The 12,622-nt window shown below is 45.5% G+C and overlaps 1 protein-coding gene across 1 annotated transcript in view; it reads left to right on the top strand.

Annotated features, from left to right (window-relative positions):
* Window positions 1-1,131: 1,131 nt before the first annotated feature.
* Window positions 1,132-12,622, top strand: part of Manba (mannosidase beta) — an 85,390-nt gene continuing 73,899 nt past the window's right edge. Inside the window, exon 1 of the mRNA XM_021157735.2 lies at window positions 1,132-1,365. Within this exon, the coding sequence (XP_021013394.1) occupies window positions 1,189-1,365 (177 nt within the window). The 5' untranslated portion in view covers window positions 1,132-1,188. The remainder of the gene's footprint in view (window positions 1,366-12,622) is intronic.

The following is a 12,622-nucleotide window of genomic DNA, read 5'->3' as shown; positions in this document are numbered from 1 at the left end:
AACTTTGTCCGCTGGCTACTGCTGTCCTTTCTGAAGTGTCTCTCAATGTCCTCGCTTAAGCTGTAGAAGATATATATATAATTTCCAAGATTTGCTTCATGAGAAGAACCCAGGGGCCAATGAGATAGAGCAGCAGTTAAGGGGGAATGTCTCTAAGCCTGACACCTAAGTTCTAGCCCTGGGATTCCTTACAAGCTGTCTGCTGACTTCCACATGGTCGCTGTGGCAGGAACCCTCTTCAACTCCTCCATGAAATTAGTAAGTAAATAAATGTGGGGTGTTTTGTTTATTTAAAAGAAGATGAATAACCCAGCCTGCGTCTCTGTCTCTGAAATAAGTGTCTGCCTTCTTTTGTTTTGTTTTGTTTTTTCGAGACAGGGTTTCTCTGTGTAGACCTGGCTGTCCTGAAACTCACGTTGTAGACCAGGCTGGCCTCGAACTCAGAAATCCGCCTGCCTCTGCCTCCTAAGTGCTGGGATTAAAGGCATATGCCTCCACGGCCCCGGCTAAGTGTCTGCATTCTTTTAAATTCAGGGAATGGGAATTCTGTTGCTTGTTCAGTCCCACAACACAACAGTGAAGGAGGGAATTTCAGACTCACCTGTAACACTAACGCAGTTTCATAGGAACCCCAGAAGCAGCTCCACGGGGCTTAGGACATGATGTAGCCACCACTAGCAGGGAGCACATGGCGCCTCTCAGTCAACAGTTGAAGCAACCCTACCGAGTTTATAGTTAGCACTGTTTAGTCCCAGCAGGTCGCGTATCGAGGGAGCGTTCAGCCTGACAAATCCTGCGGCCTGGGGACCATGTACAATCTGCTGACCAGGCGTGGTAGGAGCTGTCCCCGGGCAGAGCCTGCGTACTATCGTGGACGCGCACCTGTGGTCTCCCAAATGGTCAGACTCTGCTTTCCAGACCTTTCTGTCGCTTTGCATCATTTGGATGCGCGTCCCACTTACAGGATCGAGCTGGAGCGAGACGCTCAGCTCACAGGTCGCAGAGACCCTGGCCCTGGGCGGTGCTTGCACCCGGGTGGCGGGTCCCGGCTTCAGTTCCTCCCTGCAGGGCTGCGGGAAGCGCTCAGCTGACCTGGGGGGCGGGTCCGAGCTCGGGGCGGGGACACAGCGTCCAGGCCTTGGCAAGACTTGGGCGACACTGCCGGGTTCCTGCTTGCGAGCGGTCAGCATGCATCTTCACCTGCTCTTGCTGTTGGCGCTATTTCGCGCCGGCTGCGTGGTGGCAGGTCCTAGCTACACCCTGAGAGGGAACTGGCGGGTGAGCAACGGAAATGGCTCCCTGGAGCTACCGGCGACTGTCCCGGGCTATGTGCACAGCGCCCTGCACCAGCACGGGCTGATCCAGGTAGGACGCACAGCCACCCCCCTCACCCCCCATGCGGGTCCAGGTCGGTACGTGCAGCTGGAGGCAGTTGGGAAAATGGCCTGGCTGTGGGGGTTCAGGCCAGTTGTGGGCACTGACCCTCCCTCGCTGGGTCATCAGCGACCCTGGGAGGCGGAAGTTGTCTATATGAAACAAACAGTATGTCTGCTGTCTATTTATTGTGGTGATTCTCTGCTCCTAAGAGGACTTACCTTTCTCCCTCCGGACAGGGTTACTGTTGCAATCATCTGGATGCTTGTAGCTCTTAGTTAATCAAAGTTCGCCCACCCTAGGATCTCCGGGTTTTCTTTTTCTGCTTTGAAGCCTCGGGCGTCAGGTTTGAAATAAACGCAAGGGATTGGGGAGAGCACTAATAAAGTTTGGCTGTTGATGCTAATGAAGAGCCTAAATATTTGGGAGGGGAGTGTGTGCACGTGTGTGTGTGTGTGTGTGTGTGTGTGTGCGAGAGAGAGAGAGAGAGAGAGAGAGAGAGAGAGAGAGAGAGAGAGAGAGAGAGAGACCCAGAACCATGAGCATACTAAGCACACATTGTACCACCACCGAACTAAACCCCAATCCTAAAGCTTGAATACCATGCTGATTTTTTTTTTTAAATGAGAGTCTGTCATCCAGCAGTGTGGTAGGTTTCTTTATGATAGTTTCACGTGAGTGCATCATGTTCTCTGCCCATATTCACTTTTTACTGGGTCTTGCCACCACGTGATCCCTCCCTCGTTCAAGGAGTTTCTTTCCATTATGGTGTCCTATATACGTATACTTATGCATACATATATTTACATCTAGAGTCAACATGAGTAAAAACATGCCATATCTTGTTTTCGTTCTCATTTGTCTTATGTTGTTGTTTTGTTTTGTTACCAAATTTTATTGTCTTCATTATCCTTACCTTTTTTTTTTTTTTTTTTCCTGGCTTTTGAGACAGGATCCCATGTAGTTCAGGCTGGCCTTGAACTCCCAATGTAACTGAGGGACACCTGAACTCCTGATCCTCCTGCCTCCTCCTCCCACGTGCTGGAGATATAATTGTATACCATCATGCACAGCCTAATTACATCATTTTTCCTATGGAAGATGTGTGTGTGTGTGCGTGTGTGTGTGTGTATATGTGTGTGCATGTATGTGTGTTTGTGTTTGTGTGTATGTGTGCGTGTGTGTGCGTGTGCGTGTGAGTGATTTTCTTTAACCATTTGTCTGTTAGTGGGCATCTGGGTTGATTCCATCACTTGGCTATCATGCTGTAACCAAATGGCTATGCAGATATTTCTGCACTATGCTGTCCTAGGATCCTTCAGGTATCAGAAGGAGTGGTGCAGCTGTTATGGGGGGGGGGGTATTCCTAGTGGTTCTTTTTATTGCTATTGTTTCTGAGACAGAGTTGTTTTTGTTTTGTATTCTTTGCTAATTTGTCTTGTTCGCTTTTTTTTTTTTTCAAGACAGGGTTTCTCTGCGTAGCCCTGGCAGGCTGGCTTCAAACTTCACAAGTTTCTGCCTTCTGAGTGCTAGGATTAAAGGCTTGAGCTATGCTGAACTGCATAGTAAGCCTGTATAATTGTGTGTGTGTGTGTGTGTGTGTGTGTGTGTGTGTGTGTGTGTGTGCTTGCGTGTGATCCAGAGGTTGGTGTTGACTGTCATCAGTCATATTTACCTTATTTATTGAGTCCGGGACTTTCACTGAACCCCGAGCTCAGTGATTGGATTGCCTAGACTAGTTAGCCACAGTCTCCACTCTCCCATTGCCAGGATTACAGGTGGAATCTCAACCCGGGTCCTCCTTGAGGACAAGCACTTTACCAGCTGAACCACGTCCCCAGGACCCTTGCTTGTATAATTTTTAAAGCTTTCTAAGTGACCAAGTCAGCTCAGTCAGTCAACTGGGTCTCAAGGGAGGGAGGGAGGATTGAAAAAGAAAAAACAATTAGACAAAATGATAACCTGACTCGAGCCAGTGCTGAGGATGAAGCAGCCTTAGCTTTCTGCAGCTTTTATATCATTCTCGGTGCATCCAAACATCATGGTCAGCTCTTAGATCACAGACACAATAATCAAGCAAAGTAGTGAGCCAAGAGATCACACAAGGCAGTAATCAAGCAAAGTCACTGATTATTATTATTGATTATGGTCACTGTTTCTGATATTCTTATCTGAGCCTACTTCCTTGTCTGAGCCCAGTGACAAATGCCAGATTCCTAGAAGTGGCACCAAAAGCTCTCACCAGCTAAGATATGAGTAAATTTGAGATTCCTTTCTGGGAGCATTGGAGAACATGGCTGGTATCATACAGCAGCCACCAGCTGACAGATGAAATTGCTTGTTTTTTGATGACAAGTTTCTCTGTATAGTCCTGGTTGTTCTGGAACTCACTTGGTAGAGCAGGCTGGCCTCAGACTCTCAGAGATCTGCCTGCTTCTGCCTCCTGTGTGCTGGTATTAAGGGGGTCTCTGTGTGCTGGGATTATGGGGGTACCACTACTGTTTGCTCAGAAATTCTAACCCAGGCTGGCCTTGATCCCTTAGCCTAGAGTCTGTACTATTTGCTAGAATTAGGGCATTTAAACAATCTTTCTTTCTTTCTTTCTTTCTTTCTTTCTTTCTTTCTTTCTTTCTTTCTTTCTTTCTTTCTCTCTCTCTCTCTCTCTTTCCTTCTTTCTTTTTCTTTCTTTCTTTCTTTCCTCCTTTCTTGCTTTCTTGACTTGAGGCAGTATCTCATAAAGTTGCCCAGGCTGGTCCTGAACTGATGGGGTAGCCCAGGGTAACCTGTAACTTGTTATCTTCTTGCTTTAGCCTCCTAAATAGCTTAGATTATAGGCCTGTACTACTGTGTCTAGCTCTAGCTCAGAAATCATGAGCATGTGTGTGTGTACATGTGTGTGCGTGTGCATGCTCTCTCTCTCTCTTTCTCCATTGAACCTAGAGCCTTATGCATGCCAAGCAAATGCCCTACCACTGGACTGGACTATACCCCCACCCACCCATACACACACACACACACACACTCACAGTCTTTGATGCTTGGGATGTCATTCATGGTTTCCCTTGATGCTATGGTAGTCAAAGTAGGATTATGTAAAATTTCTGACCTGGAATTCATGACTATCTGTCTGTCTGTCTATCTTTGCTTCTTTTGTTTTTTGTTTTCTCATCCGGTATATCACAATGAAAGTAAATGTTATAACTTACAATGAATTTACATTGTTATAAATTTCAATGAATTACAATACAATTACAGAATTACAGTGTATTTTTTTAGGTAAATCTTTCTGAAACTTAAGTAGTATATTCATAATTAACAAAGTATACAAGGGAAGGTAAAAGGTGACATGTGACACAAAGTTGGAATGGAGTGACTGGAAGTGAGAGGTCACAGGGGAAGGAAGATGGGAAGAAGAGGAAGGGAGATGGAGGAGGGGAGGAAGGCAGGAAGGGAGATAGCAGGGACGGTAGGGACAGGGGAAAAGAGGAAGAAAGACGGGAAGAGAGGAAGGTAAAAGAAATGACTAAAACAAATCGTTTGAAGGAAATGTCAGGATGCAACCTCATTCTTTGTATGCAAACAATAAAACATACAGAGTAAAACCCATGTGCATGTGTCAGGACACAGCTTACTGTCATCTGCAGAGTCTCATTTTACTAATTGAGTTAAGGCAACAGGAAATTGTAACCTGTGCAAAGCAGGTTATTGTTCTTTCTCTGTGTGTGTGTGTGTGTGTGTGTGTGTGTATATATATATATATATATATATATATATATATATATATAGAGAGAGAGAGAGAGAGAGAGAGAGAGGAAAAGGTTTTCTTCTGTTCTGACTGAGGACATCTGCTTGGGATGTGAAGTAACTACCCAACGCTTCTTCATGGGAGTAATTGAGAAGGCCTTGCAACCTCCTCCCAGATTCTTAGGAAAGCGAAGTTTGAATGAAGCGGGTTGGCGTCCTTGGTAGTAGTCTGGTGGAAGAGAGATGGTTAGTGAATCAGGAAAGACTCCAGCTGTTGAGTAAGGTGACATTGCTGCCTGTGTTATTATGCCACCCCCTCTTACTGTTGGCTTTGAGAAACATCTTATTGTTTGCCACAGACACTGGGCCAGATTTGGACTTGAAACCTCTTCCTCTCTTGGGAAAGCCATCTGTTTATTTATCCATTTACCTAATTAATCACCCTGTATTTAGCTGGTTCCTCGGATTGTACCAGGCTTTGTTCTAAGTTCTTGGACTCCAACAGTAAAGAAAAGAAGTTTTGCTCCAGTGAACATTCTAGAGCGTTAGTAATCAGCTACCAAGTTAATAAATTACAATACACTGCCCTGAAGAAAAAGGTAAAAAGAAGAGAAGGCTGAAAGATTGCTTTTTAAAAAAAAGCTGTTTAAATATGGATCTTTATTATCAGAGAACTCTTCCACTGTAAAGCAAACATACATCTTTAACCAAGTAGAGAAAAGGGCAGGAGTGGTCCAGAAGAAAACCTGGCATCCCTCACAGGTCCCCTTAATAGTAGGCAGGACAGAGGACCAGGAAGCTGAGAGCCCTGCAGGAAGTTGAGTTCAAAGGTCAACCAAGGTGTAAGAGCAAATGGAACAGTTTGTCTTCGTTCTATACATGATGAGAGAAAGTTGAGGGTTTTGGCTTGAAGAAACACAGTTCTTGTGGTGGATTGAATAGAAATGGCTCCCAGAGATTCATGTGTTTGAAGGCTTGGCCATAAGGAGTGGCACTATTAGGATGGGTGGCCTTGTTGGAGCAGATGCGACCTTGTTGAAGGAAGTGCATCATTGTGGAGGCAGTCTTAAATGCTCAAGCTATGGCCAGTAATGGTGCACAGTCTCTATCTGCTGCCTGGGGATCAACATGTAGAACTCTCAGCTCCTTCTCCAGCACCAGGTGTGCCGGTGTGCCACCATGCTTCCTATCATGACAATAATGGCCTAAAACTCTGAACCTGTGTGCCGGTGTGCCACCATGCTTCCTATCATGACAATAATGGCCTAAAACTCTGAACCTGTAAGCCAGCCCCACTGAAATGTTGTTCTTGGTCATGGTATCTCTTCACTGCAGTTGAACCCTGTGGAAGACAGTCCTCCAGGGTGGTTTTACCATGTAAAAGGTCACTCTCCAGACTGCTGTGCATGATAGAAGCACGGAGTCCACTGTGGTCTTGGGGCCTGGAGGTTTCTTTATTGGAGCAAGGAAATGAAGAGAGGAGGAGTTTGTTGGTTTGTTTGTTCCATGTTTTTTTTTTTGTAGTGTGTGCATGTGTGTGTGTGTGTGTTTGTGTCTGTGACTGTGTATTTATGTATCTGCAAACTCATAAAGGGTGCAGGTGTGGAGGTCAGAGAGCCACCTGTAGAAATGGGTCTCCTTCCCATGAATCCCAGGGGTCAAGCTCTCGTGGTCAGGTGCAGCAGCCAGGACCTTTGCTCACTGAGCCACCTTGCTGGCCCTCCCTGTTTTGTTTTTCCAAGCAGGGTTTCACTCGGGAGATCAGGTGAGCCTCTTGCTTTAGGCTCCTAAGCGCTGGGATTCCAGGTGCCTGCCTGCCTGCCTGCACACCTGACTGGAGTGGCCGTGGGTGCACAGATTACGTGTTGAACCAGCAGTTGGGGTTGTTTACAGACTGGATGTGAGCAGTAGGACAAAGAGGAGCCTGACAGGGCACCAAGTCACTTCTACCCAAGCCAGTGGCCAACTGGAACTTGTATTCACAGAGAGGTTCTGTGACCAACCTTGGCTGTCTCACAGCTGACTCTCTGAGGTGCCTGCATAGAATCAATCGCCAACCCCTAAGTGCATAGGAGTAAAGGAACTTTTCCTAATTTTTATCTAAATAAAAACCGATGGGGTTGGTGAGCTGGCTCAGTGGACTTGGTTCTCTGTGGGCTCTAGGAGAGTACTCGAGCTGTCAGGCTAGTGCAGCCAGCACCCTTGCCCACTGAGTCATCTCCCAGACCCAATGCCATCCTTTTTTTGCCTGTCTTCTAGATCACCGCTTTCTTCTTCAGAAACAGCCACAATGAACAATTTCTTGTGAATTCTTATTTGTAGAAAGATGTAGGTATATACCTTATACAGACTTGCCTGTCCCCACCTCCCCCGCAAATGATAACGTTCTATGACCATTATTTTACACTAACCTGTAAGCTGACAAAACTTAGAAAGCTTTTCAGGTCACTGTGCATTTAGAAATGCTAGCTGTCATGACCGGATGCTAGCTTTGGGTTGAGAACAGCTCCGACAGTTTTTATCTGCCCAGTGTTTGTGATCCTGAGAAACAATTATCTTCTCCATCCCAGCGTGGGATAGGAGCGTGTGTGTGGAAATGGCAATATGGGGGTCAGGGAAGAGTCAGGTCTGCACGGATAGATGATATCTTTCTAAGAAATGTGTTTCACATTTTATATATTGCAGTGGTGTGGGTGATGTATCATGGGGCACCTGTGGAAGTCAGCGGACAGCTTGAAGGAGTGAGTTCTCTTCTTCCACCATGTAGGGCCTGAGGATTGAACTGAGGGCATCAGGCTCCACGGGAAGTGTCTTTATCCACTGAGCCTTCTTGCAGGCTCTGAGGGTGTGTTTTCAGCCTTCCTCCTTCCCACAGGCAGTCTGGTTAAGCTAGGAGTCAGAACATTAGAGACTGGTTAGCCCACTGCATCTTCTACCTGTTGGCTTTGCACGCTTGACCTGAGAAGCAGCAGCGGCCTCTGGAACCCTTCCAAACCCTTCATTGGCACCAGCAGCAGAATTCACTGCTGTCCTACAGTCAGGAATCTACACCCTAAATCCGTGTCTCCTGTAGTCCCTTGAAGAAGAATCCTGGGCATATAGTTGTAGGCTAAGAAAATGCTTTGTGAGGGCTGGTGAGATGGCTCAGTGGGTAAGAGCACCCGACTGCTCTTCCGAAGGTCCGGGGTTCAAATCCCAGCAACCACATGGTGGCTCACAACCATCCGTAACGAGATCTGACTCTTCTTGAGTATCTTCTGGAGTATCTGAAGACAGCTACAGTGTACTTACATATAATAAATAAATAAATAAATAAATAAATAAATAAATCTTAAAAAAAAAAAAAAGAAAATGCTTTGTGGTATTTTCCCTGTTAAACTGAACTCAGTTTGGTCAGAAAAAAATAGCAGGTCTCTCTCTTTGAATTGCAATTGCCCTTTCTGTGGTCAGTAGAAGCAGCATTTACAAGTAGAAGGAGATTAGAAAAACGGTGTTCAGATTGACTCATGGGCTCTACCCATTGACCGTAGCTAAAGGTAAGTAAGTAGACATTATAGGTAAAGTAAGGGCCCTAATGTAAAGATGACGGTTGATAACGGAGCAACTGAACCTTGGAGAACACAGAACCTTCTGAATAGACCTTGTCAATACCACATTATCTGCTACTCCTTTTGATCATACTTACAGCCTCAATCCATGTTTGTAATCTCAGCACCTAGGAAGCTGAGGCAGGAAAATCACAGCGAAGTTCAAGGCTACACTGTGAGCTCCAGGCCAGCCTGAACTGCAGAATGAGGTTTGACTTTAAGAGAGAGAGAGAGAGAGAGAGAGAGAGAGAGAGAGAGAGAGAGAGAGTGATGTGATAAATAGAAGTTACAGAAATGTGGTCCACATTAGCTTAGCATCCCTTGGATATTATTTATTATAGAGTACTTAGCACATGAAAGGTTATATGTACATGTGCATTTGTGATTTTTAAGTATCTTTTAATTAATTAATTAATTAATTAATTAATTAACTTATGTTTCTCTGTATAACCCCAGCTCTCCTGGTACTCACTCTGTAGACTAGACTCAAATACACAGAGATGATCCACCTTCCTCTGCCTCCTGAGTGCTGATATTAAAGATGTGGGCCACCACCACCAGGCTTCAGTGTCTTTTTAAATGTCTCTGTGTATGCTGCCTCTGTGTGTGATGCCCATAGAAGCCAGAAGAGGGCATCGGATCCCCTGGAGCTGGAGTTACATGTGATTGTGAGCTGCCAGATGTGGGTGCTGGGAACCAAACTTGGGTCCTCTGGAAGAGCAGCGAGTGCTCTTTCTTAACCACTGAGCCATCTCTCTAGCCCCTGAGATTTATGATTTTTAAACTCTAAAAACTGAGTGAACACCCATGTGTTTCTGAGGTCACCTGCCCACTTCCTGCCTTTTCCTTGCTCCTACTGGTTTTCTGCATCACTGTAACAAATACTTGAACTAATTACCTTGGAAACATGGGAGGCTCATTTGGCTCCTGGTTTTGTAAGGACTCAGTTTGGCTCACTTGACTTTGCTGTTTTCGGCTTGTGATAACACATGGCATGCAGTGTGTGTGCGTGTGCGTGTGCGTGTGTGTGCATATGTGTGTGTGTGTGGCAGAGCTAGTAGTGTTCATCCAGGAGAGAGAGGCTAAAGGGAAGGAGGAGGCTTCGAGGGTCCTCTCTTTCTCTCCCTCTCTCCCTCTGACAGTGTTTTGTTATCTAGTTCAAGCAGCTCAACTCATTATGCCTGGCCTTTTACTCATGGCAATCCTCCTGCTTTAGCTTCTCTATTGCCAGGATTATAAACACGTGCCACCACACCCCACTTTGATTTTCATTCTCTCTCTCTCTCTCTCTCTCTCTCTCTCTCTCTCTCTCTCTCACACACACACACACACACACACACACACACACACACACACACACAGTCGAATCTCATTCTGCAGTTCAGGCTGGCCTGGAGCTCACAGTGTAGCCTTGAACTTTGCTGTGATTTTCCTGCCTCAGCTTCCTAGTAGCTGAGATTGCAAATATGGATTGAGGCTGTAAGAATGATCAATAGGAGTTACAGATAACTTACTCGGGCACACGTATGTGGTGTGGTTATCTCACAGCTCTCAATGCACACTGACACTGGAATTTCCTGTGGTGTCCCTGGCATCACCTAAGTCCTGGGTCATGAATAAGCATGCCACATTTCCCTGGGTGAGTCACTATTCCACTGGTTAACAGCTGTTTGACTTTGAGCCTCTGATTGTGTGTTATGAATGAGATAATAAGACCTGCCCAGCAGGGTCACAGACAGCGTCTTCTAGCTACTATTACTGTTGCTGAAAAGTCCATCTGATCTAGAAGTGTAAGATCTTAGAAACCCCACCTTTTGGGTTTTAGGTTTCTTCCACTATAAGTCCTTACTCAGCAGCGCATATTTGATCCTGTAGATATGAGTCCCTACCTTAAAGGCTGGAGTATATCAGCCTGTCCCTACTGTAAAGGCTGGAGTATATCAGCCTATCCCTACCTTAAAGACTAGAGTATATCAGCCTGAGTCTCTACCTTAAAGGCTGGAGTATATCAGCCTGAGTCCCTACCTTAAAGGCTGAAGTATATCAGACTGTCCCTACCTTAAAGACTAGAGTATATCAGCCTGAGTCCCTACCTTAAAGGGTGGAGTATATCAGCCTGAGTCCCTACCTTAAAGGCTGAAGTATATCAGACTGTCCCTACCTTAAAGGCTGGAGTATATCATCAGCTTGAGGACTCCAGGGCTTGTTTAGCAACTTAGCAGCTTGCCTGACTCTTTTTTGGTCATGAAAAGACCCTAAACTGTTGTTCATGTTAAGCAGGACTCAAAGTTTTTTTGTTTTGTTTTGTTTTTAAGATTTTATTTATTTATTTATTTTATATGTATGAGGAGTACACTGTAGCTGACTTCAGACACACCAGAAGAGGGCATCAGATTCCATTACAGATGGTTGTGAGTCACCATGTGGTTGCTTGGGACCTCTGGAAGAGCAGTTAGTGCTCTTAACCGCTGAGCCATCTCTCCAGCCCAGGACTCAAAGTTTTAATGTGGCTCAGAGCAGGTCAGCCAATCTGGGGCCAAATTATGTGCTTGATTAGCATTAGAATAACTAATTATATATATATGTGTGTACACATACACATATACACACACACATATGTGTATACATGTATACACATACACATATATGTGTATAGATATATAACTATGTATAATCTAAGCCTCTGAAATTTTTTTCATAATACAGTCCCTTATTAAGAACCAAAAGTGATTTTTCCTTTACTGTTTTGTTTTAGCACACAGGCCCATTTGGTGCAGATGTGAGGGGAGATTTAAGTCTGCACTCTGCATGTGTATTTTTAAGACTTTTCTTACTTTATTAAAGTTTTAAGTTGCATACTTATTTGTTTATTTTGTGTGAACGTGTGTGTGTGTGTGTGTGTGTGTGTATGTGGGCACGTGGGCACCACGGTGCCTGTGTGGAGGTCAGAGGGCACCTTCGGGAGTTAACATTCGGCTCCCACCATGTTGGTTCTGGGGATTGGACTCAGGTGGCCCGGCCTGACTGCAGGTGCCTTTCCCAGCTGAGCCATCTCACTGCCCCGTTCTTTGTTTAATGATCAGATTAAACTAACAGGTTTGCTGTGGCTCCCCTCCCGCTCCCTCTCCCCCCTACACACACACACACACCCGCCCCCACCGACTTGTTATATCACATGTATTCTTTACTCTTCCTCATCCCCTTCCCTAAAGCCTCTTTCCCCTCATGGGCCCCTTCCCAGCTTCCCTGGCTTCTACACACTTTCTCCCACATACATCCACATATGTAAACATGTGGATGTATGTGGGATCTGCACGTGAAAGGAAGCTTTCTGAGCCTGGCTTACCTCACCTGATGTAGTATCTCCCAGTCCCATGCATTTTGCTGCAAGTTTAGTTCTTCTTGACAGCTGAGCAAAACTCTGTTGTGTATATGTACCACATGCTAATGATCAGTCCTCTGCTGCCTGACGTCTAGGCGGATTTTATCTCTTTCATGCTGTGAATTAAGGGGCAATAGACGTAGATGTGCAGAAGTGTGCTATATCTGGGTCAGCTGTGTTTACATTCTGAGAAGATGCCACAGTGGTCCCCACAGAGGCCACACCAGTCACATCCTCACTAGCAAGGGCCGAGTACTTCTCATCCTCACATCCTCACCGGCATCTCTTTCTTCCACAATAACTATACTGCTGATGTTCTAAAATTATTGGTTTTTTTTTTTTAATTTTAAAAACATTCAGAGAAAGAGGAAAGGAGAGAGAGAGATGGGGAAGAGAGAGGAAAAGGGAGGAAGTGAGGGAGAGAGAGAAAGAGAGAGAGAGAGAGAGAAGTGAATTTGAACATATGTGTGCCCAACCATGACAAGCTGTGTCAGGGTCAGAGGTCAGAGATCAGTCCTCTCCTCCCACTGTGGAT

Source organism: Mus caroli, unplaced genomic scaffold (assembly GCF_978045245.1).
Source record: "Mus caroli unplaced genomic scaffold, Mus_caroli_1 scaffold_3, whole genome shotgun sequence".
NCBI classification, from domain to species: domain Eukaryota; kingdom Metazoa; phylum Chordata; class Mammalia; order Rodentia; family Muridae; genus Mus; species Mus caroli.
Note: the sequence above shows the minus strand (reverse complement) of the source record. Positions and strands in the feature narration are given on the sequence as shown.